Source organism: Crinia signifera, chromosome 2 (assembly GCF_055691185.1).
Source record: "Crinia signifera chromosome 2, ASM5569118v1, whole genome shotgun sequence".
Lineage (NCBI taxonomy): Eukaryota > Metazoa > Chordata > Amphibia > Anura > Myobatrachidae > Crinia > Crinia signifera.
The window spans coordinates 353,595,267-353,620,815 of record NC_139218.1 but is presented as its reverse complement, the minus strand read 5'-3'; the positions used below and the strand labels follow the sequence as shown (position 1 = coordinate 353,620,815).

The 25,549-nt window shown below is 44.5% G+C and overlaps 1 protein-coding gene across 8 annotated transcripts in view; it reads left to right on the top strand.

Annotated features, from left to right (window-relative positions):
- Positions 1-25,114, top strand: part of NBEA (neurobeachin) — a 564,577-nt gene extending 539,463 nt beyond the window's left edge. For all 8 annotated transcript variants that reach the window (XM_083169798.1, XM_083169794.1, XM_083169792.1 and 5 more), the window contains 6 exons: positions 578-733; positions 1,953-2,123; positions 12,843-12,944; positions 17,556-17,752; positions 21,037-21,188; positions 23,228-25,114. In XM_083169798.1, the coding sequence (XP_083025924.1) occupies positions 578-733; positions 1,953-2,123; positions 12,843-12,944; positions 17,556-17,752; positions 21,037-21,188; positions 23,228-23,318 (869 nt within the window). In that variant the 3' untranslated portion in view covers positions 23,319-25,114. The remainder of the gene's footprint in view (positions 1-577; positions 734-1,952; positions 2,124-12,842; positions 12,945-17,555; positions 17,753-21,036; positions 21,189-23,227) is intronic.
- Positions 25,115-25,549: the final 435 nt, after the last annotated feature.

Below are 25,549 nucleotides of genomic sequence, written 5' to 3'. Positions count from 1 at the left end.
TTCAAACACAGTCTGTGACATGGCAGGTAGGTTCTGATTGGTTGGTTGTTTATCACTCTCTATTTTATCACTGTTAATGTTTAGTGCATTTGGACCAATAACTTTTGTGTGTAATATTGTATGCACAAAGGGCCTGATTGCAGCGCAGCTCCCATACCTCGCTTGTGCAGTATATGTCCTGTGTCATCTGAAGCAAAACAGCTGCACATGCCATTTTAATGACAGTCTGAAGCCATTTGGGCACAGCAATGGCCTACTTTTCCCAAAGTTGTGCCGTGTTGCCGACATTTTTGCTGAGACCAGGATCTCTTTCCGAAAAAGGCCTACTGGCTGCGGCAGCAGCTGGCTAACGTGGCCCCTATGGTCAGTCAGCTGGCCAATGGAATGGCAGGTTATGCGATGCTATGTCCCTCCTTAGGACACAGCCCTGGATCACACATGCATTTAGGAGACATCTATACCTTGCACATTCCTACCCGATCTGAATCAGGCCCAAGTTACGCCTTATAGGTATAGTGAATTTTTAGTGGAAAAAAATAGTTATTTTCATACATTTTTCATTATTTTTTTCCAACAGCCAACAACTCTGGAGTCACAAAACGCCAGATCACCGACCTGGTGGATCAGAGCATCCAGATCAACGCGCACTGTTTTGTAGTCACTGCGGATAATCGCTACATCCTCATCTGTGGCTTCTGGGACAAAAGCTTCAGGGTATACTCAACAGAGACAGGTAATGCTGAAACCAAAAGGGCTCTGCCTCTAATTCTGTGTGTTAGAATCAGTGTGTCAGAGGGCCCTCTGCAAAGATGCTGTCACCATGCAATATTTGCTGGGATCACCTCAGGCTTTCCATGTTTATTATCATTTCAAGTACAGTGGTTAGACCCTGTTTATGTTGTCGGCATGGGAGAGCGGGATACGGTCAGTTGGTTGACCTAAAGATGGTCGACACCACTAGGTCGACGTACTCCAAGGTCGACATGGGACCAGGTCGACATGGTCTAGGTCGACATGGGGTTTTTCACTGTTTTTTTGAGCAGACATGTGCCGACAGGCGGTATTTCATGCCCTACCATCCACTAGGGTGTGGTAAGAAAATAAAATAGTGTGCCCGAAGCATGGCGAGCGCACGCGGTGCAATTAATTCTGTGTCCATGTCGACTTTGTCGACATTCGGGTTAAAAAACAGTGGAAAACCCCGTGTCAACCTTTTGACTGTCGACCTAGACAATGTCGACCTAATGCGTGTGTCGACCTAAAGACCTGTCAACCTTTTCTCATGTCGACCTAGACCTATGTCGACCTTGCAGTATGTCAACCTAGTGATGTCGCCCTTATGACTGTTGACCATCTTTAGGTCCATATAATCCATACCAAGGATAACTAAGTCACTGTAACACATTTTTGTCTTGGATGGTCTCCAGTACATTTAATGTTGTGTGGCTTCATAAACCAAGACTGGCAGAGTTCTGAGAACATTGGGGCAGATGTATTAAGCCTTAACAAGAGATAAATGCAAGTGTGATAAAAAGACATAAACGTCCAGCCAATCACTTCCTTACTGCCATGTTACAGGCTGTGTTTGAAAAAAGTCAGCAAGGAGCTGGTTGGCTGGACGTTTATCTCTCCTTATCACCCTTGCATTTATCTCTTGTTAAGACTTAATACATCTGCCCCACTGTGGTCTATCACCAAGACTTGTTGGCCACTCACTAGAGACTCTCTCCGGGAGCAGCCTAACTTGTTCTTCATGTCTTATATTTTTTAAGGAGTAAAGCTTCATAACTGGTTTGTGGGAATGAGTGTTGGAGAGGTTTTTGCATTGACATGGTCATCCCCTCATGTTTCTGCTTATTGTCAATGGTTACTGCCATATTGAAGAGATCCATAAGTGTCACTAAGTATGTCACACACAACATGATGCTAATGACATGTCCATATTTTCCTAGGAAAACTAACACAGATTGTGTTTGGGCACTGGGATGTAGTCACCTGCCTGGCCAGGTCAGAGTCCTACATTGGTGGCGATTGCTATATTGTGTCAGGGTCACGTGATGCTACCCTGCTTCTCTGGTACTGGAGCGGGAGACACCATATCATAGGAGACAATCCAAATAACAGTAAGTGTCGCTGTGCTTTTATTGGTGAATAAAACCTATGGTGCCTTCCATACTACCTAGCATATTGTAGGTCTGATCTACAGTAAGTAAGCCTTCAGTTGCCAAGTTACATTTATGTGCTGGATATAACCCTCTAAAGCTTATTGGATTTAATATTTTTTATTGGTAAATTAGGTCTAGGTAATTTACTTATTAATATGCACTAATACTGTAGGGGCCAGTTCACATCTGAATGTAAGTTGGGTGTAATTATACACATCGCTTTCCTAATTGTATCCATCTATGTGACTGCACCACATAGATGGATATTTATACACTTGTGTTCATGGCTGTCATAATGATCAGTGCACACTACCACCAGCCCTATCGTTAGAGATCCAGTAGAACATACGTACACCTATACCTACCTCTGCACACCCTGCAGTTCCATCAACAGGCCTCACCCACATCCACCCTCTCTGCAATTACACTGATGGCAGCTTCACCTCTGCCCACATTCCCACCCTCTCTGCTCCTACATTGATCACTGGATCACCTCTACCCACATTCCCACCCTCCCTGCACTTACACTGATGGCAGCATCACCTCTGCCCACGTCCCCCTCTCTGCTCTTACTCTGACCATTGGATAACCTCTGCTCACATTCCACCCTCTCTGCTCTTACTTTGACCACTGGATCACCTCTGCCAACATTCCCACCCTCTCCGCTCTTACACTGACCACTGGATCACCTCTGCCAACATTCCCACCCTCTCTGCTCTTACTCTGACCATTGGATAACCTCTGCTCACATTCCACCCTCTCTGCTCTTACTTTGACCACTGGATCACCTCTGCCAACATTCCACCCTCTCTGCTCTTACTTTGACCACTGGATCACCTCTGCCAACATTCCCACCCTCTCTGCTCTTACACTGACCACTGGATCACCTCTGCCAACATTCCACCCTCTCTGCTCTTACACTGATCACTGCATCACCTTTGCCCACATTCCCACCCTCTCTGCTCTTACACTGATCACTGCGTCACCTCTGCCCTCATTCCATCCTCTCTGCACTTACACTGATCACTGCATCACCTCTGCCCTCATTCCATCCTCTCTGCACTTACACTGACCACTGGATCACCTCTGCCAACATTCCCACCCTCTCTGCACTTACACTGACCACTGCGTCACCTCTGCCCTCATTCCATCCTCTCTGCACTTACACTGATCACTGCATCACCTCTGCCCACATTCCATCCTCTCTGCACTTACACTGATCACTGCATCACCTCTGCCCACATTCCATCCTCTCTGCACTTACACTGACCACTGCATCACCTCTGCCCACATTCCATCCTCTCTGCACTTACACTGATCACTGCATCACCTCTGCCCACATTCCATCCTCTCTGCACTTACACTGATCACTGCATCACCTCTGCCCACATAACATCTCCCTTAGTAAATACTGTCCATGCCATCTGTGTGCCTTGCCTTGGGCCCATACCCCGTTCAGTGTCTCTGATACTGTATGCTAAGTTTGGCACAGGCTCACTGAGTGCCCAGCTAGCCTCCCCCTGACTTACCACTGATTGCCCTACAGGATGCGGGTAGCTTCCCTACCCCCAATCCCGGTATTCCCATCTGATCTAGCCTGACATGTTATTGCTGTGTGGTGTTCCTGTTATACTGAAGGTCTATTTAACTTGTACTGTACTTATAATATGGGAGATCCCAAATGTTACTGTGTATGTTCCTTGTAGGGTACAGCACTGCGAACACTGTGGTACCTTAAAAAATAAAAAGATAACACTTCTTCAAGCAAATTAGGGCCTGTTAGATAAAAATAAAAGCGAGGAAGTCGCAGTGTAGGTTCAGCCCAATTAGTTACCACATTGGGGCACATATGAAAGAAGAGATACTGATAAAACACTTGGCAGAGGATCTGATTACAAAAGCTGTCACCTGGAGTTGCGTATTACAGAGATAATATGAGAGACGGGAATGTGGTTATTATAATTACCTGGGCTGGGGGTTTGGGTTTTGATGATTTTTTTTCCTTACATTTTCCTTTTTTATTTTATGACAGCCAAGACAACTAATTATCTGTTTTTGCTCCTGTGCATCCAATTAGCAAATGACAAGTATTTTAAGCATGTTATGTGCTAGAGACATTTTTATTCTGCGTGGGTTTTTTTTTCCCAGCATAAACCATTGTACTTGACTATGGTGTCTCTCTTTGCTCTCGTGCTTCTAGCACACTCTGGTCTGTACCTCAGCACTTGGATACAGACCAGCATGTGCTTGAAGCACCATAGTGCAGTGAGAGACACCCCAGGCAGGAAATAGGAACTGCACAGGTTATGACACAGGCAGGGTGCTAGAGTGAACACTACTACACAACAAAGCATTCATTTACATGTAGGAATGGCTACTGGGACATTGATGGGTTGCATCATTCAGCAATATGGAAGCCCCCACTGTGTGACAGGGATTTAGTATTGAATCCCGGCGGTCGGGATCCCGGCATTCAGAATCCCGACGCCGGAATCCCGACAGCCGAAATGCCGACAAGGGGGGGACGTGGATCGCCCCCCCCCCCCCCCCTTGCGGGCTCGCTGCGCTCGACACGCAGCGGGCCCGGTGCTTCGCTACGCTCAGCACACTAATTTATTCTCCCTCCAGGGGTGTCGTGGAGGGAGAAAGTGTCGGCATTTCGGCGGTCGGGATTCCGGCGTCGGGATTCTGAATGCCGGGATCCCGACCGCCGGGATTGTAACTGCATCCCGTGTGACAGGGTCAGTCCACTGTAAATAGAGTATTAGGTCGACAGTCAATAGATCGATACATGAAAAAGGTTGACATGGTCTAGGTGAGGCCTGGCCGACCTGTGGCTCTCCAGCTGTTGTGAAACTACACATCCCGGCATGTATTGCTATTAGGAAATGCTAATACTGAGGCAGGGCATGCTGGAATGTGTAGTTTCACAACAGCTGGAGAGCCACAGGTTGGCCAGGCAGTATTCAGTCATTAGGTCGACGTGCATTGGGTTGACACCTAAAATAGGTCGACATGGCTAAGGTCAACAGGGTTGGAAGGTTAACACAAGCATTAGGTCGACAATGGAAAGGTTGACAGTCGAAAGCTTGACATGAGTTTTTCCCGTCTTGTTCTAAATAGGTCAACATGGCTACTGTTGACACAAGCATTAGGTCGACTATGGCAAGGTCGAAAGTTAAAAGGTCGACATGAGTTTTTACTATTTTTTTGTCCCAAATGTCGGTGTAGTTGACATGGACACCATCAAAGTGCACCGCTTCTCCTCGCATGGCACTATGTTAATCTCCCTCTATGCCCTAGTGGATGGTAGGGCATGACTACGGTTGTTTTCATGCCCTACCATCCACTAGGGCATAGAGGGAGATTAACATAGTGCCATGCGAGGGGAAGCGGTGCACTTTGATGGTGTCCATGTCAACTACACCGACATTTGGGACAAAAAATTAGTAAAAACTCATGTCGACCTTTTAACTTTCGACCTTGCCATAGTCTACCTAATGCTTGTGTCAACCGTAGCCATGTTGACCTATTTAGAACCCTATTGATCTTAGCCATGTCACCCTTCAGTGGTCGACCCAATGCATGTCGACCTAATGTCCCATACCCGGCCAGGCCAAGTCTAGGTGGACATGAACAAAAAGTCGAGTTTCATGACTTTTGAATTCGATTTTTTTAACTGACTTGTTCTTACTTCACGAGACACTAATACGGTGTCCCTGTTGACATAGCCACACAAAGACCCATGAGAATACCAGTGTTGACTTTTTCCTATGTAGAATTTTTGCTTGTGTCGACCTTTTGTCGAAATCGATCTAGACCATGTCAACATTTTGTGTCGACCTATTGCCTGTGGACAAATAGTGGTTGGCCTATTGACTTTCGACCTCATAATCCACAGCCAAATATAATGGAATAGGACAATGTTAATGACTTACTCTGTCTTTTGTTCTATTGTATATTACGTACTATTGTCATGTTATAATGATTCAGTGGCCAATACATTGTTTTGTGGCTCTGCGACAATTACTTTTTTGTTCAGCCCGACATGTGGAGATTTTGTCAACAGTTATGAAGATAAATTGTTCTGTAAGTGAATATTGAACCTTAGGTTGTGTCTATAAGTAATGCCGTGATCAATAAACATTGACATTACGTCCCCATACCGTAAGTCATCTTGCCATGTATATTGGAGGTGGGGGAGGGGCGCTGTAGGCCTCCTGTACTTAGCCTTAGTATCACTGACAATAGCGTATGGTTTGTTGAGTGTGTGCAGACTGTTTGTCTTTTCTTTGTGTGGTTGCATACGTCCAAAATCTCTCAGTCTATTGGTTTATATTTATATTGCAACAAACGGTAATGTACATGTTAATGTATGCAATACTGTACAGGGTATAGGAGCTAGGTGTATTTAATACTGAGAGAAAAGCTGTTTCTCAAGTAATAACACTCGTTAAGTGTTCTCTCTATCTACTAAAAGGTTACAGAGGCACCTGGTGATGTCTTGTCCTCACAGAAGAAATTAAGCATTATAAAAAAAAGAAGAGGATTTTTATTTATTTTTTTACTATTTTTTTTTTTTTTTTTTTTAAATCATTTTAATTATTATTATTATTATTTTTTTTATTGAATCCATTGTCCACAGGTAATTATTTTGGCCAGAAAAATGAGGGCGCATTTGCTCTTTGTATATTCACTAGATGTTTTGCATGAATAAATGAGTATTAGGTGCTGTTGTATATGTTGAGTAGTTTGGCATTTTCAGTTAATTATATGAGGATTCGGACACTTAAATGCTTTTGCATTTTATTGATTGGGCTTTGAAAACCGGATACCTGAAATACCCAGTAAGTCGATGATACATCGATCGGAGCACAACTTTCAGGATCGCTCCACCTAGGGTGACCAACTCATCCCTTTAATCCGGGACACATATTAATTACACAGGTTCTGTGGCTGGCTTTCACCTGGTTTTAAACTGCCACACCTCAAGACTCCATTTCACCTGGTTTTAAACTGCCACAGAACCTGTGTAATTAATATGTGTCCCGGATTAAAGGGATGAGTTGGTCACCCTAGCTCCACCAAATATTTTTCTCCGCATGTAATTTGGGAGATATATACAAATGACAGGCGGATGGGATGCCGGTGGCCGGAATACCAATGCGGGCATCCTGGAGGATGGAATATTGACCTTCTTCTTTCCCCAGCCATAAACCTATTCTATTTTCTTCCCAAAATGATACCATTACTTTTGACAATGCCCCACCCCTCCGCATTGCTATATTACAACACATCCCCAATTTTCACCATGTACATCTATATTAATTAATAAATGAGCTGTGTATCTTTTTATAATGGTCCCTAAAATACGTCCTCCCCCATATGTGTACGGTATGGCCTACACTAAGTCTAATCCTATTTAGTGTGCTGCTTATTATTGCTTGGCTGTGGTCTGTGACAGGCTGTGCATGGTGTGTTCTATATACAGTACATTTGTATATACATGTATCCTTAAATACTATTCTATTGTTCTAGAAATGATATCAAGGAAAATTATTATTTAGAGACTGTGAAAATGAGACAAGAGACCATAAGAACATATATTTGTAAAAAGCTCACAAGTCTCACACACACACACACCCACACACACACAGTCGCTCACATTTGTTATATGAATTCAAATAAATAATGTGTTAATAAAAGATTATGGGGGTTATTCTGGTTGATTTACAAAGCTGAGAATTCGCAGCCTTGCGAGTCCACCAAACCCCGCCCGCAGTGTGTGTTCGTACGCAGGGCCTACGAATGGATGTGTAAAATAAACATCCATTTGCGGCCTGTAGGTGAACACCCGCATCATTCGAGGGTCACCGCCCATAAAATGATGTGAAACGTGCAGCATATCTAACAGACTCTCAGGTCACTTAGATCTGCATGCACCCTCGGGAGGAAGTGGGCGGGCAGCTGACATCCGGTGATGTCAGCTGCCCGCCCCTGGCACTGATGTCATGGCCTGATTACCATTAAACACTGGGCGTTCCCATGGGGCCAGCTATCCACCGCCCACGCCCACCAGCGGCAGCCTTGGGTGCATGCACTCGACAAACAACGTGTTCACCGTGGCCGCAAGCACCCGGCATATGCACATGCTCAGAAATGACCCCGTGCATACGTCCACCATCGGTCCCAGTGCCAATGTTCTGGTCCATGCGAACGGACCAGAATAACCCCCCTATATTTCCTATATAAGGTAAACCTTACAGGTCATTACGATGAATAAAAATGTTTGCTTGGCAATTTTCGCACCTATTTTGACAAACTCACCTGGCACTCAAAGGGTTAATAGCATAGGGGAACCGGATGTAGGGTGCCTATCTCGTTCTCCCTGTAACAGTGGCTACATCGAGCTCACCCGACAAATCTCTAGCAGATGATGCCATGGCAGAGCAGAAGGGGAGAGGGGGGGGGGGAACAAAAACCATCACTGAAAAACAAGCTTTCACAAATCCAGAAAGCAATTTGAAAGTGATAAAAATTAATTTGCACAGTTTAATTGGAAGCAGTCTCCATCCTGAGCGACGGCGGAGGAGTGCAGGCAGCGTGTGCTTACAGGGTGATTGAATTTTTTGTCAGGTAGGTATGTGGGAATCGCCTGCTTATCCTCCCGAGCCTTTCTGTGCAATATATTACGCTCAGCCTCTGACTGGTGTTCTTTAAAAGGATCAATGCTATTCATATTATGTCCCCAGTGCCTGGAATTTCATTGATCCCGAGACTTCACCTGACATTTCTCATTACTTTACTTCCAACAGGATACTCACCGTAGGTGCCGGCTTCAGGTTCTCCTGGTGAATTACAGCTATTTCAGTAACGGACATTCTCACCAGCCGTAGCGTATATGTTCCAGCACACATGTCATGCTTGCTGGGCTGGTGAGGGATGTTGCTGATGACAGACAGTTGCACATGTAGTCAGCGTCATAGAGCCAACACACTAGACTAGATTTTGATTTTGTTGTTCCGACCGGTCGCAATCTGCAAAATCTTTACTTTAACAATATCATCTAATTGGTACCCGCCATAAGATTTACACTCTCCATCTGGGTCTTTTCAGAGTCCAGATACTGTATAAATTCATTAAAAATACCAATACAGGTTGAGTATCCCTTATCCGAAATGCTCGGGACCACGAGCATTCCGTATAAGGGAATATTCCGGTTTTTGGAATATTTTTTTTTTAGCCATACTTACCTGCCCCTGGTGGGTCCCCGATGGTCCCTCGGTGTCCATGGAGTCCTCCGGCGTCCACGGCGTCTCCAGCGGTCCCAGGAGTGCTTTGCGCAAGTTCCCAGGCGCGCCGGTGACGTCACCGGCGCGCACTTGCGCAAAGCACTCCTGGGACCGCCGGAGAGGATGCTGAAGGCCTGCTATGGACGCCGGAGGACTTGGTAAGTATTAAAAGAGGGTTGGGGGGTGGGGAAACAAAAAAAAAAATTGAATTATTCCAAAAAAACACAGTTTTTGGAATAATTCGGATACGGGATGCCCGGATACGGGATACCCGACCTGTAATAATAATAAGGGCCCTTGTATGGCTTATCTCCCACAGTGTAACTTCCTCTAGTACGCCAACATGGCTGCTTCACCTGGTCCTCCTGACGGTTGCATGAAAAATACAATCAATAGCGACCAATTTTGTGTCATCTCTTCTAATTGTGCCTTACTCCACCCATGGTAATAATAGGTAGTGCACGGCTGCCTTGCCTGGTACCTTGCGTGGGTGGAATATATACCTGGTGGAATTTATTACCTAAAATGGCTTCACAAACCGTTTATTATGCTTACTGGATTTCTACTTGCCAATACTAATTGCTATGTACTATGTTATTTTTTTTTCTACTATAAATCGACTTTGAGTCCTACTAGAAACGTGATATATAAATAAAATTATTAGTAATATTAAAATCATGTCTTGTGAATTGATCTAGCATATCCTCCATGTTATCTGGAGAATAATCTAAATCCGGCATGGCCAACCTGCGGTTCTCCAGCTGTGGTGTAAAACTACACATCCCAGCATGCCTTGTCATAATTTTAGCATTCCCTAATCGCAAAACTGTAGTAAGGCATGCTGGGATGTGTAGTTTCACAACAGCTGGAGGGCCACAGGTTGGATATGCCTGCTGTAAATGCAGTATCAAATTCTTAAGTGATCTAGCCCCTCCCTGTGTTCCCACAGTTCCAAAAGATTCAGGAACGCTTTATTACTACCTAGCAGCATTTTTGTTATGAATGCATCAAACTCAATAATTCTTGTAGGAACCACAAGAAACAATAGAACTACAAGTTATGTAAGGGAGGTCTTGGAATCTGTGAACGGAGCTTGGGTTACAGAGTGAGAGAGAGAGAGTAGGGAAGGGCTCTGTTAGTGTTTGCATTAAAGAGAACCCAATATATTTTTGGTGGTACATGGGGTCTGACATATATATAGTGCAGCATATTCCGTTGCGCTTTACAAAAGGAGACAGTGATACAACAAACAGGGTATTTACAGACAGTCAAAAGGTAGGAGGGCCCTGCTCACAAGCTTACAATCTATGTGGAAATAGGCATTGATACATAAGGATAGATACTGTATTCTTTATTGCATCGATTCCACCAGAATGCAAGGTTCTGTGACTGGCTCGGGAATTGGATAAGCTTGCCTGAAGGGATGAGTTTTCAGGGAACGTTTATAGGTTTGGAGACTGGAGGAGAGTCTTATTGTGCTTGGGAGGACATTGCACAGAGTGGGTGCAGCCCGTAGAAAGTCCTGCAATCGGGAATGGGAGCGAGTAATGAGTGTGGATGAGAGACGCAGATCTTGGGAGGAGCGTTGGAAGATATTTTGAGATAAGAGAAGATATGTATGTCGGTGTAGTTTGGTTTAAGGGTTTGTTAGACCACTACTGGAGGAATAGTGGGCATGCGGGCACCCTGTTGCACAAATGAGGTTCCTGCTCCAATATTGAGAACTTCTGGAAGGGGGCTCATGGTTTAATATACCCCTAATGATGCAGCATGACTGTCAGTGGGAGGAGCCCTGAACCTCCCTCTATCCTGAAAGTCACCACAAAATTCTGTTAAATATACCAACGTGAATATATATAATGAGGATCCTGCAATGATGTCCTAAAACATTCCAGTAGCATTTGGTCCCATATGAAGCCTCTCATACCGTACCTGTTACAAGAACATCTCTCTTGTGCTTCATGTCATTTATGCCCAACCACCCCCATCTAGTTGGTCTTGTGTCAGTTACAGATCCTTTTATTTTATTCTTCAAATATATCTCCTACATTGAGGACATACTGTAATGTAATTTCTACAACAATGATTTGCTGCATTTTACTGTCCCCATCTGACCCAGCAAATGGCTATATGCGCCACAATTTTGCTGAATTGGTTAAGCCTGAAGCAATAAGGTTTCAATTCCCAATAGATTCCCTTCACCTGAAGCCCTTTTTGTTCCTTAGCCTTTAGCCCTTTGCCACATCTATCATTTAAGATGTGACAGTACGCATCTCTGATTCTGACTGATCGCTGCAGTGCTGGGCATCTGTCCCTGGGAAGGATGAAGCGTTCATCTTCCTTTAAGATTTATCCATTGTCTTTTTGTCTGATCTGAGAATAAAACATTTTACTCATTTATTTTCGTAGGGAGGAGGGGGTTGCTGTTAGCTTTTAAAGCATTCACATTGCTATTATATATAGGCGGAAACTACACGTGGACCTACCTTATTCAGCTCGCTTCAGTAACAGAAATATGTACATGGACTCAAATGTTACTGAAGACAGAATAGAAAGCGGACAGCCATTTTGTTTCTGCATCTGGGTACATTACTAAGAAATGGCTGCTTACATATAGCTCTAGTATACGTGGACTTATTGCAGAACTGCATTTTAGTTTCATAATCTTGCTCAAGTTGTTAAGTGTGAAGCTTATTTATTGCTCTGTGTTTTATTTGTTTGTGTAGTTGTGTAACTGTAGTGTGGTTATCAATTACCAAGATTTTAGTGGGTCTTAAGTTATAGGGTAAAGCATTGCTACTAAGCAATTATGTTTTCATATAAAAAGAACAAGTTTGATCGGTGCGCTACTATCTGCGGCTGGTACTGCGGTTGTCAAAATACCAATTAAATATGTGCAAGGCAAAAAAACAAAAAGGTGTACCAGCGCAGGCTGTAAAAAAAAAATGTAAAATTGGAACGGTATCTTTTACAATAAATGTTATTATTAATTAATTAGCTGTAATAAAATTACGGAATTCCATATAAAAATATGTATAAAAAAAATAATTAAAATTGTGGACTTTCAAAATTGCAATATTTGTTAACCAACACTGTACATAGAATAGGTTGTATAGGGCCTATTACCATAAGGTATATGTTTTCATATAACTATTTCTTAAAAGACCATGTTTAAAAGGAAAGAAAATGTAAAAGCATGTGATTCACGGGACTTTAAGTCAACTTTCTGGACAATCGCCCATATATGCGTTCTTAGCCACAGTGCTCAGACGAATGTTAACTATTTTCCAAAGTATCTGAATTATTTGTATATGATACTTGCTGCAAAAGAGAAGTATTACTGCATGTACTAATGGTTTTACAACATCAACCTTATGTATTCCAGGTGATTACCCTGCTCCAAGAGCAGTTCTAACAGGCCATGACCATGAGGTTGTCTGTGTGTCAGTGTGTGCAGAACTGGGTCTTGTCATCAGCGGAGCTAAAGGTTTGTACAATATTTCTCTGTATACAGCATTTTTATATATGTACTTTGGTTGGGGCTGGGAAGATCCATTCTGTGGTTGGGTGGCTGTGAGGGTGCGTCCAGCGGTTGGGTGGCTGTGAGGGTGCGCCCAGCGGTTGAGTGGCTGTGAGGGTGCGCCCAGCGGTTGGGTGGCTGTGAGGGTGCGCCCAGCGGTTGAGTGGCTGTGAGGGTGCGCCCAGCGGTTGGGTGGCTGTGAGGGTGCGCCCAGCGGTTGGGTGGCTGTGATGGTGCGCCCAGCGGTTGGGTGGCTGTGAGGGTGCGCCCAGCGGTTGGGTGGCTGTGAGGGTGTGCCCAGCGGTTGGGTGGCTGTGAGGGTGCGCCCAGGGGTTGGGTGACTGTGAGGGTGCGCCCAGGGGTTGGGTGACTGTGAGGGTGCGCCCAGGGGTTGGGTGACTGTGAGGGTGCGTCCAGCGGTTGGGTGGCTGTGAGGGTGCGCCCAGCGGTTGGGTGGCTGTGAGGGTGCGCCCAGCGGTTGGGTGGCTGTGAGGGTGCGCCCAGCGGTTGGGTGGCTGTGAGGGTGCGCCCAGCGGTTGGGTGGCTGTGAGGGTGCACCCAGCGGTTGGAAGCCTGGGAAAGTTTGCTCAATATGTGGGGGGCTGCGAATGTCGCCCTGTGGTTGAGGGAGCTGGGAAGGTGCGCCCCATGGTTGTGGTCTGTGCAGGTGTGCAGCCCATCAAGGTACCTCCTGTGTTGTTGCTTCTGCAGTAAGATAGTACCTGCCAGTCCTTCCGCTCATATGAGCATTCAATACCATTTTTAATTTTCATTTCTTTTTCTTTTTTTTTGATTCTGTGCCAGTGAAGGGATCAGATTTTTATGAATTCTTCCTCCATAAATGGGGAATATATTACACAGACTGGGGGATTTACATGTATTTTCCCAGATGATTAGCTTACAAGCTATTTTGTCCCTGTCTGACACAAGTGAACATACTCCGATCCTTTGATTGGATTTTCCCCTGAGCAGGCTTTGGTGTACGGTTGCATTTAGCGTGTTTTTCTAAATAAGAGGACAGATGTCAGAAGCGCTTGAGCAAATCTTTGGATTGCACTTTACACCTAATCTGCTGGTTACTTTGATCAGGGTCCACCTCACACACAGAAGGACACGCCTGATATGGTCTAGGAGATCATGTACTTCTCATAAGCTTGCAGTATAAATAGCAGCTTTTATGTCCTTTCTTCCATTCTCCAGCCTGTAGACACCTAATCACTTCTCTTTAATTGTAACAACTGGAAATCTGTTTATTAATCTTTTTCTTATTGTTTAGCCATCAGTGTTGTGTAAGTGTCGCCTGTGTGGGTTTCCCGAAGTGCCACAATCACTATTACTATCTGACTGCTTCTTGGAGCGTCATTCGGCCGGGGCTGGTACGGCTTCCCCTATGCCCGCCCATGCCTGCGCAGTGCTTTTAGTTCCCCTTACTCACTAAAAATAATACACTAAAATGGCATGTACATGTAAGACATTAGCAAAGAGTAAAGCATTTTCTCTCCTGTTATCTTCTGCTATGAGAAGAATAATTAATGAGGAACGATCCAGCTCCTGCCATTCGGTATCACTGCTATTGCTGGCGGTGGCACTTTATTATATATTTCTGTATTAAGTTATTTATATAGCACACACATATTCTGCAGTACCTGCCTCAGCAGAGCTTAAAATCTATCATCCCTGCTATATGTACACACAAATCCATGGGGGGGGGGGGGGTTTCAAAAGCCAGTTATACACCTTTTACACCGCTGCAAAACCCCGGGTCTTTGACGGGTAAGACCCGGGTCAGCAGCGGTGTAAATGGGACAAGCCGTGTCCCTTTACACGGGACTTCTACCCAGGTCCTGACCTGGGTAGAACACGGCTAGGACCTGGGTAGAGGGCGGTGTAAATGGGTGTGCCGGGTCATCCGACCCAGCTCCCATTTACATCAATGGGGGACGTGCAACCTGCAGACCGCAGCATCCGCAGGTTGGACGGAGGGGGAACAGACAGTCTGCGCTGCTGTCTGTTATACTCTGCAGACAGCAGCAGAGGAGGTGAATGGATGCCTGTGTGCGGCATCCATTCACCTCCCGGACGACGGCTGGGGGGGCAGCAGCTTACCTTGGTGCTGGGCTGCACCCAGCACCGCGAACGGTGTTTCCGGCGGGGATCACCGCGTTCCCGGCGCTTGGAGATGATGTCATCTGCAAGTGCCACCTCCGTCTACACTGCAGGTGGGCACCGCAGTGTAAACGGTGTAAATCCTGGATTCGACCTAGCTTGGATCCTTCTTCCAAATGCCGGTTCGGATCCTGGATTTTTGGTGTAAAAGGGGTATTACACTGCCATATAAGTGGGTTTTTGGAGTGTTGAAGGAACCCCCCTGTAACACTTCCCTCCTGCCCACTGCCAATGTCCATTATATACTGTAGCAGAGTATCTGTGAGCAGCACAGATCAATACAGGATATACTGTATACTGTAGCTCAATACGGAACACAAGCTGTATGTGTGTGTGTATGTGTGTATATATATATATATATATATATTTTGTACTAGTAAGCCCGCGCAAAATAAATGCATCGAAAGCTAGTCTGCTACCTTGTGATTGCCTCTGTGCATGTGTGAGAGAGAGAGATGTAGTTTTAATTGCTGCCAACAGATGGAACTGTTTATATATAGATTATATATCATATAATAGAGAGAGACAGAGTCCAATTCTATAGAAATAATGTGTGTATGTATAATGGACAGACAGACAGATGAATAACTATAAATTGTAATGAACGATTGCCTTATTGAGGGACACTAATGATAACACAGCACTAAAACATTTGTCCATTTGCGAGCGTTTCCGTCTTGTCCAGCACCGTGTTCCCCCTAGCGGGGACTTCTTGCACACCATTCTCTGTGGAATCTGGCTTGCCATGTGCTCCTGAGTCTCCTCCCTACCAGATCTGGTGACATTTGCTACAGACAGCTCGGAATAACTCACATTATTGGTTATTGATTGATCACAGAGAACATTGAAGTAGATTTATGTTAAAAGCACTTCAGAGAAACCGCCCGCATCAATGTTGTGCTTTGGAACACAATGATTGTGAGATGTGTTATACACAACATTACAGGCCTCATTGTGACTTTTTTTGAGCTGCCAATTTTCTCCCATTTCTGTGCAGCCAGGAGTGAGTAATCCGCCCTTCACTGAGAGAGAGGGAGGCAATCACCCATAAACTGCATTCTCCTTACATCTCTCTCTCCTCACTTTCACAAGCAACGGGGACGGGGAGAGCCCTGTGTAACTGTCCTCCCTCAGCCCGCTGACCTTACCAGAATATCGGCCAATTCGCTTTTCATAATGTCTCTTGACTGTATATTACCTATTGTCTATGGATTATGTTTTATACTGACGTTTACCTATAATCAAATGTGGTGTTTTCCACCATACATGAAACTACTTTAAACTGAGAACATGACTGGGTCCGGTAATCCGTACATACAGTTGTCACTATCACACGTGAGGATAATGAATGCTAAGAATACTGTGGCCAACCCAACATGGGCTTATGTTTTTTTTTTAATGAAACAAAAATGTTTATTGTAAAATGTCAGCAATTAATAAGTTACTACAGTATAGATGATAAAATAATAATTGTAATCACATTTTGTAAAACATGTTGGTGAATTTATGAAAAGGGATTCGGTCATTAAGTTGACCCTATTAAGCTTGGCATGCACTGGGTCAACCAATGAAAAGGTCAGCATGAGTTTATCCCTTTTTTTTTGAGCCGACATGTGCCGGCAGGCAGTATTTCATGCCCTACCATCCACTACCGCGTGGTGGAAGAATAAAATAGTGTGCAGAGCACAGCAAGGCACCGTTCCCAAAGCATGGCGAGGGGACGCAGTACACTTAGGGGGGTATTCAATCGCCGGCCACCATCTCCCCACGGGGGAGATGGTTGCCGGGCCCTATTCAATGATGTCTTCCCCGACAGCATTGAGCAGGGTTTCTCGGCAGAACGAGTCCGACTTCACTAGCTGTCGGGCTCATTCTGCCAAGAACGGCCAGGAAGTGACGAGCTGCCGGCCACTTCTCGCTCCCCAGCAAGCGGGACATTGAATCCCGCCTGCATGTTCTCGGTCGAGCTGACCAAGAACGGGACAGGGTCGACCGCCGTGATCTAAACATTGAATACCCCCCTTAGACGTGTCCGTGTCGACCGTGACAACATTCAGGGAAAACTATGAAAACTCCTGTCCACCGTTTGACTGCCGACCTTCCCGTTGTAAACCTAATGCTTGTGTAGACCTTAGCCATGCCGACCGATTTCAGGTGTCGACCTAAGGCTTGTCTACCCAATGCATGTCGACCTATATTGGGTTAACCCAATGACCCATACCTTATAGCTGTTTTGTAACAAATCAGTGGGTGGTGTATATCTTATTCATCTAGGAATAGCTCCAGATAAAACAAATGTGTTGTGTTTTATCCTTTATATGTGATGATTGGGGAACCTAGAACATGAATTAACAGCAAGTTCTTTCTAGAATCTCTACTCCTCTCATTCTGTATTATTTCCTGTTTCTCCAGAAGGCCCATGTTTAGTACATACCATTACCGGGGATCTGCTCAGAGCTCTGGAGGGGCCGGACAATTGCCTGTTCCCACGTCTGATTTCAGTCTCCAGTGAGGGCCATTGTATTATATACTACGAGAGAGGGCGGTTTTGTAACTTCAGCATTAACGGCAAACTCCTTGGTCAGATGGAGATCAGCGATTCCACCAGGGTAAGTGATTGTAGGATACGTTGTTTTCTAGGAAACTGTGTGACTTGAAGGCTAGCCTTCGCTGGCTGCCTTCGGACCGATGGCTCACGCATGCAAACTGTGTACTGTGCACATGTGCGGCTGTTCTATTATCATGGGTCTAAATCGGGCCATATGTGCTATTGTTTTTGATGACATTCACATGGCACAGAGTGGAGGACAACAGATAGAGCCAGATTCTTCTGGACTAAAGGCCCCCATACATTAGGCCGACTTGTCCTAGGGACAAGTCGGACCCAATTTACCTGCGAGCCGCCCGGCAGCTCCCCGGGAGGCTCACATACAATTTGGCACTTGATGTGCCATTTTTTACATGGGTTAAATCGCATGCGATTTATCCCATGTAAAAAAAACCCCGGGGAGCTGCAGGGCGGTGAGGAGTAGTGGGGGCGGGCAGCGGCGGCGGTGGAGGCGGGCAGCGGCGGCCAGCGGTGGTGGGGGCGGGTGGCAGGTGCGGTGAGCGCTGCTGACCTGGCCGGGCAGTGTACTTACACATAGCAGCAGCGGGGACGGGCAGTGGCGGCTATTATATTTTTAAAATACTTGTCAAATGACCGGCCGCTCTCTGATTGGCTGAGAGCTCTCCGGCCAATCAGAGAGCAGCCGGTCATTTGACAAGTATTTTAAAAATATAATAGCCGCCACTGCGCTGCCCGTCCCCGCTGCTGCTATGTGTAAGAACACTGCCCGGCCAGGTCAGCAGCGCTCACCGCACCCGCCGCCCGCCCCCACCACCGCCCGGCCAGGTCAGTCAGCAGCACTCGCCGGTGCTCAGGGACCCGCTGCCCCGGTGTCTGCGTGCATATGCCTGTCAGGTGGCAGGCATATGCATACAGGGAGGTCGGACGTGATCGTATGTACAGACCGTCCGACCTCCCTGATCCGGTCCGATGCGCACGGGACCGCGCATCGGATCGGATCAGATATCACACACCTACAATTTTGGGCCGATTATCGGCACAAAGTGCCGAAATCGGATGAAATCGTCCCAAAATCGCATAGTGTATGGGGGCCTTAAGTTTCTGCACCTAGGCGCAGAACATGCTTCCTTTCATCTATTGTTCTCAGCTGCAAAACAATAGAGAGAACAATACAGCAAGGGGATTACTGTGACTGGTCTTTCTCAATTAATCCTATTAAAGGCCAAGAAGAAAGAGGCTCTATCTGTATGTGTTACTGGTTTTGGTGATATGAACATGTCACAGAGTGGAGGACTATGGGTGAGATGTAATAGGTTGTGATTTATTGGACATGTACGATTTTTGGTCAAAAACAGCCGAATTTGCACATTTTCCAAAAGATCACACATTTAATAGGGTGCAAATTGCGGTAAAAATCGAATTTCCACGAAATGTGCACATTTTGACCTGGCAATTTTTGGTCACACTTCAATTCACATCCAGCTTTTTCCCATTATAAAGTATACAACTTGCAAATGTAATAGGGTGCGATTTTTGGTAAACATTACCAAAAATCACAAATAAAATAGACCAAGTTCTGAATGTCAAATTTGACACAGCCATGCATGCACAGATCATTGAGATCTGTGCATGGTTCGGTCTTAAAAAATGTGTAAACGTCATTTTTTTTTTAAAAATGGCATGGCATCCTCCCTCCTGAGCATAACCAGCCCTGGACTCATTGAGCCAGACCTGTTCCAAAAATATGGGGACAAAAAGCGTAGGGGTCCCCCGTATTTCTGATACCCGTCCTGGACTCTTGGACCGGTCCTGGTTCCAAAAATATGGAGGACAAAAAAACTGGGGATCCCCAGTATTTTGGAACCAACATTGGGCTCCAACAGCCGGGTGACACATTTTATGTAAGGTCCCCCGGCCGTAACATGCTCACCGTGGCTGGTCAGGAGTGGGGACCCCCCTCAATAAAGGGGTCCCCCCAGGCTTCACCTGTCCATGGCTGAAGCCTGGGGCTGTCCCCAGTGTCCCTAGGCGGTGTACGCCAGGCTGGTATGTGAAAAATTAAATAAAAAAATATTGCTTTTTACAGGCGAACTACAAGTCCCCGCAGGCCTCCTCCAAAGTCTCAGCATGTGGGGCATTAATGGACCCTTTTGGACTTGCAGTTCACCTGAAAAAAGAATGTTCAAATAAAAACACACACAGACAACAGTATACCTTTAATACATACTATAATTTTACACCAACATACAAACCATTCCAGGGTCCAGTGGTGACTTTCTCCTCCACACCTCACCCCGCACTGATTGCGGAGTGAGACGGCTTCCTCCGCAGTAATGACAGCAGGGATCCCCGCTGTCCTACTGCTGTAGAAGCACTCAGCCATGATCGGCTGAACATGGCACAGAGTGGAGGACTATGGCCAGTAGTTAATGCCTCATATTCGCCGTAGTTTACAGTGAATCTGGCATTTCTCCGGCGTAACGGCGAATTTGCTCACAGAAATAGCAATTCGCCCTATTCAATGCAGGGGGCTGGGGGCCAGGAGCCGCTCATTAAATATTCACTTCACACTGGTCCCACTCATTACATATGCACGAGCGGGACCAGTGCAGCGGCTCCATCCACAACACCCCTGCCAGCTCTCCCATGGGGGGGGGGCGCAACTTGTGCTGCCTGTGTCCCCAGGAGCCCCCCCCCCCCCACACACACAAACACACACACACACACACACATATTCTGGTGCAGGCAGGGAGACTTCCATCTCCCTGCCTGCTGCCGTCAGGGGCAGCGAGCCCCTGTGGCATTGAATAGGGTGACAGGGAGGGCTGGCAGCAAATGCTCCAGCCTTCCGGAACCCTGCGAATGTGCAGCGAATCCTTAACAGGATTCGCTGCACATAGCCTAATTTAGCATTGAATACTGGCCTATGTGTTACTGGTTTTGGTGATATGAACATGGCACAGTGGGGAGGACCATGTGTTGTGTAATAAAACAGTGAGCCGTTGTGTCTTTAGTTTCACACGGGTCTGTTACAGCACATTATGCTTTGTGTGGCGCCTAACAGACTTGTAGGCGACAAATACAATTTTCATGTTGTGACATCAGAAATCCACATTAGGATACTCTGTCTGTATAACAAATAACTACAGTACATTGCAAGGACATAAATCTAACCCTGAGGTTGTGTTTTATTTCTATGCTACTTTATTGCATGTTCTCCTAGTATATCGCAGTGTTTACTCTGGGGGGGGATCTAATCTGATGCCATAATAATTGGTCCTATTGAAACATTTCTGAATGAATGTAATGTTCTGTTTCCTCAAGGCCATCCTTCTAAGCAGCGATGGGCAGAACCTCGTGACTGGAGGAGATAATGGTGTTGTAGAAGTCTGGCAGGCTTGTGATTTTAAGCAGCTCTATATTTACCCTGGCTGTGATGCTGGAATAAGAGCAATGGATTTGTCACATGATCAGAGGTGAGTCTACAACTCTTCAGATTATCAGTCTGTCCATAAATGTGTGTGTATGGTCTCTGCAACCTCCGCTCTCTGATATCTGAACCAATTCCAATCTAGTACTTGCCAAATTTACTGGACGCACACAAATGGCCTCGGATTAGTAGATATGCAACAGTATTGATATATATGCTATATCTCTGACAGGTGGAAGACTGGTTAAACATTCTTCTACCAGGTCCATCAATTTCCTTGAGTTGCTGGCTAGGGGGTTGTAAGAAACCAAAAACGAAGAGCTGTACATGCGGGTTGCTGAAATCCTGGCACAGGGCTCATCCATCTATTCTCCTAAAGGCTAAATTGTTTCCAAGATAAATCTTTAAAACAAAAGGAAATTATGGCACATTAGATGCCCTCGGCCCGACCCGGCGGCCGTCGATACTGTTTTGACATCGACGGCTGGAGGTTGCAGGCATTGGCCGGGAGGGACGGACGATGCTACATTGACCAACGTGGAACTGCATTCCAACTGGCAGATCGAAGCACAAATAGACTTAAGCTGACCATACAGCTACAGTTTGTCAGATCTGGCTGGTTGGAACAAATACCTGGTAATATCTGGATGACAGTTTTTGGCAGTTTTTCAGCATTTTGAAGCTAATGGTCAACTGTCATTTGCTATCATCCATTAGGTTTTTGTTCCAAGCAGCCAGATCTGACAATAAATCTGTAGATGTATGGCCAGCTTTATCTGCCAAGTCTATTACTGCTTTCAATCGTAGGGCCGCGCATTGAGATTGAATGCAGCTAACACTGTTCGATTTGGTGCCATTTTGAATCTATTTGGACTATATAGTCCAAATCGAATAAAAAATGACACTGAATGGAACCATGTGTACACAGCATTATGATTATCTATTGGAACAATCCAATTAGATACCAGTCGGGCTCTGCAAGCTGTTCTCCTGGCAAACTTGCACTGTCCATTCAATTTCCTATCCAACTCCAAACTTACAAATTTACCGTTTTTGTGTGTTCCTCCTGAGAGCATGAAATGTGTGAAAATCTTTACTGTATGGTAGAAATGTCAGCACTTGATTTAGAACCCCTTAAACCCTTCCCCCACCTAATGACTAATTAGGAATTTGAAAGTTTTCAGTTAGCTCATATTGGCTAATAATTACATTTCATTATAAGGGTTACAAAAATGTTATGTATGTAATAAATAGAGACAGGATTATATGCATTTGCATATTTGCATATGCATTTGCATATTTTGCCCATTCTCACTGGTTATTGCATATTTTACCTATAATCTAGTGATGGTGCATATTTTAGGCCCTGCCCCCTTTCCACCAGCGCTGCTTTCCCTGCTGCTGCTGGCCAAGTAGTGGTAGAGTGTGCAGACTGGGGCAATAAGTGCGCAGTGTGGGGAACCTTGGATGTACGCTATGTCTGACACTGCTCTAGGCTGCCAATCCATGTGGATAAAACCTTTGCCTGCCCCTGGCCTGGGACTTTACACCAAGAGACAGACTTCTGCAGCAGAGGAGGCAGGCAGAAGGGTTGTGACATCACGCGGCACGGAGGAAATGCCGTGTCACAGTGAGTATGCGGCGCAGGGAGGAAGCCTTCCACTGCGCCGCCCTCACACGCTATGCTGACATTTGATCCATCAGCGCTGGAGATGAGGGTCCGTGTAGTTGATCCCAGAAGAGCCTAGGATGCTGCAGTCTGCTGTAGCAGCCAGGGAAAAAAATCCTGTGTACAGCACTAGACATCTGCAGATGCTGTGGGCCTATTTTTGAGGTTTATTTGCAACTAATTGTATGCAGATTTTTAAATAAATAAGTTAAAAAGTACTTTTTTATTATTTAATTTAGCATATTTTAACACTTTTCATGCATATTTTAAGTATTTTTTATGCATATTTGCATGCATATTTCAAGCTTTTTATGTTGCATATAATCCTGTCTCTAGTAATAAATGTAACACCGTATAAAAGGTGATACAACAAAAGCCATTGACCTCTTGTGATTGTGTTTTCTTCTGTTTTGTAGGACCTTGATAACCGGCATGGCTTCCGGTAGCATTGTAGCTTTTAATATAGATTTTAATCGGTGGCATTATGAACATCAGAACAGATACTAAAGTTGACTGAAGTGCTGAACGCCAAGTCTCACGCTCAGAGCACAAGCACTGCAGTTAAGACATTGTCGTCTCTGGTGGAAGAGAGAAATCCGCGTTGAGCTCCGTTGTACATTCCATTACACCCAGCAATAGCTGTACATTGTAGTCAGCAAACCACTTCACATTGTGTGTTTCTCCACAACTGAACACCAGCTGCTAAAGGCTAAATTCTGAGGAATAGAAGGCGTCTCCGAAATTATTTCAACTTTATTTATTTATGAAAATTAGGACACGCTACGAAAGAGACTCGTGTCCGGCTGCTACGGTGTTTAGTCCACAAACCTTACATCCCATTTCCAGCCTCTTTTCAAGCTGTGAAAAAAAATAATAAAAAAAAAATTATAAAAAAGAAAATGAAAAAAAAAAATACAAAAAAATATATGTTTGATACTTTGTACATCAGAGGCACATCTTTAACTTTAAAAGGGATACTTTTTGTAAAAAGTAAAACCTTGTACAAAGAACAATAAAGTTTCATAGTTTTATCTTGAAGCTGATAATGTGCTCGTACCACCTGATCTCGTGGTTTATCCGACAAACAAAAGGATGCAGCTTGTATTAAAAGGTTGAATATGGGTTTATCTGATCCTTTTAACATTTACACCAAAATATGCTTTGCACTTTTTTTTTTTTTGTTCATTTTACCCCCTTCTAAGTGAAATTCCATTAATCTTTAAAACCTAGGATATGAAGCCATGGTTTGCCATAATCTCTCATAAGAGACATTATTTGCTGTAGTTTTCTTTTTGTTTACGATCATTACGAAGGAGAGATGAGGCAAAATATATACATATATATATATATAAATATATATACACACCTTGGTATTTCCTGAGCAAGGGTCTTACATTTCACAGTGCCGAGCTTTTTGAGGTTTTTTTTTCTTTTTTAAATATTAAATCATTCAAAAAAAGCCTATACCGTACCGTACTTACCGTAAGAGGGGTAAGAAAGACAGAGACTCGTTTATGTGATTTTATTTTTTAATATATTGCTTAGGCTTTTATTAAAAAAATAAAAAATAAAACCTAATTGGTGTTAATCTATCAAGTTGTGGGCGTGGCCACATTCTACTGCGGTGATGGCTGGTAAAATATTTTCCTGCACATTGTTATGATAAAAGGACACACCCAGGGGTAAATACACTTGTTTCTTCTTTGTATATTTAGTGACTGTATTGTCATAGATGTACATATTGTGTCAGTAGGGATACGAGGCATGTAAACAGGAATGTCATTTTCTCAGAACTTCATTCACTCGCAGTCATTTATTTAAAAATTTAAAAAATAAAGTCAAACAAGAACTGATAATTTGTATTGGCACTTTGCACCCGAAACATATCATTATTTATTGATGTGATTATTTGTTCTCCACCTTGTATTAGTAAGTTTTACCACTGAGTTTCTTCTACATTGTTGTTTGTATTTAAAAAAAATAAAAAAAAGAAAGAAAAGGAAAAGAAAATAGATGATTCTGAGACATTTGGAAGTCGGTAAATATTAAGTTATTCATCACCAGTCTGTAAGCAATATCTTGAGTTGTAGCTTAGAATAGGAGGATATTGAACACCTGGAAGTCGAGTTCATTTCATCTTGAAATCATGGTGAAATATTTTGGATATATCAATTCCTTGAGCTATTGTAACCATGTTTTATTGCAAAGATGTAAAATATGCCAGATGTGTTCAGTTGGAAATAAAAAAAAAATACAAAAAAATGAAGAAAAAAAAATGAAAAATAAAATATGCAAACAATTAATTGCTTTGTTTTTTTCGATTTCTTTTCATGAACAGAAATGTACAGTGATATTTTTTCTTTCACACTATCTAGAAAGAAGTCAGGCCCATTAGTGTAGGGGGGTGGGGGGGGGGGGTCACAACTCACACCCTGCACCCATATTTTCAGTACTCGCCTCTCTCTAGTCTCCTGTCTGGGCCAAGATCTCTTCACAAGCCGCCGGGAAAATGATGGGGCGGCCATTTCCCTGGTGTTTTTTGCCTACGCAGTAGTAAATCTCCAGGAAAATGTCACAAGTGCAAAACAGAGGGGAAATGGTCACCACATCAGATTTACTACTATGAACTATGCATGCACGAAAGTCTTTGTCCCTCCTAGTGTTCAGACTTTACTGCAATACTGGCTACGGGTGGGACTTTGCTCACGGACCGCCTCCTCTGTTAATATGCCCCTGAC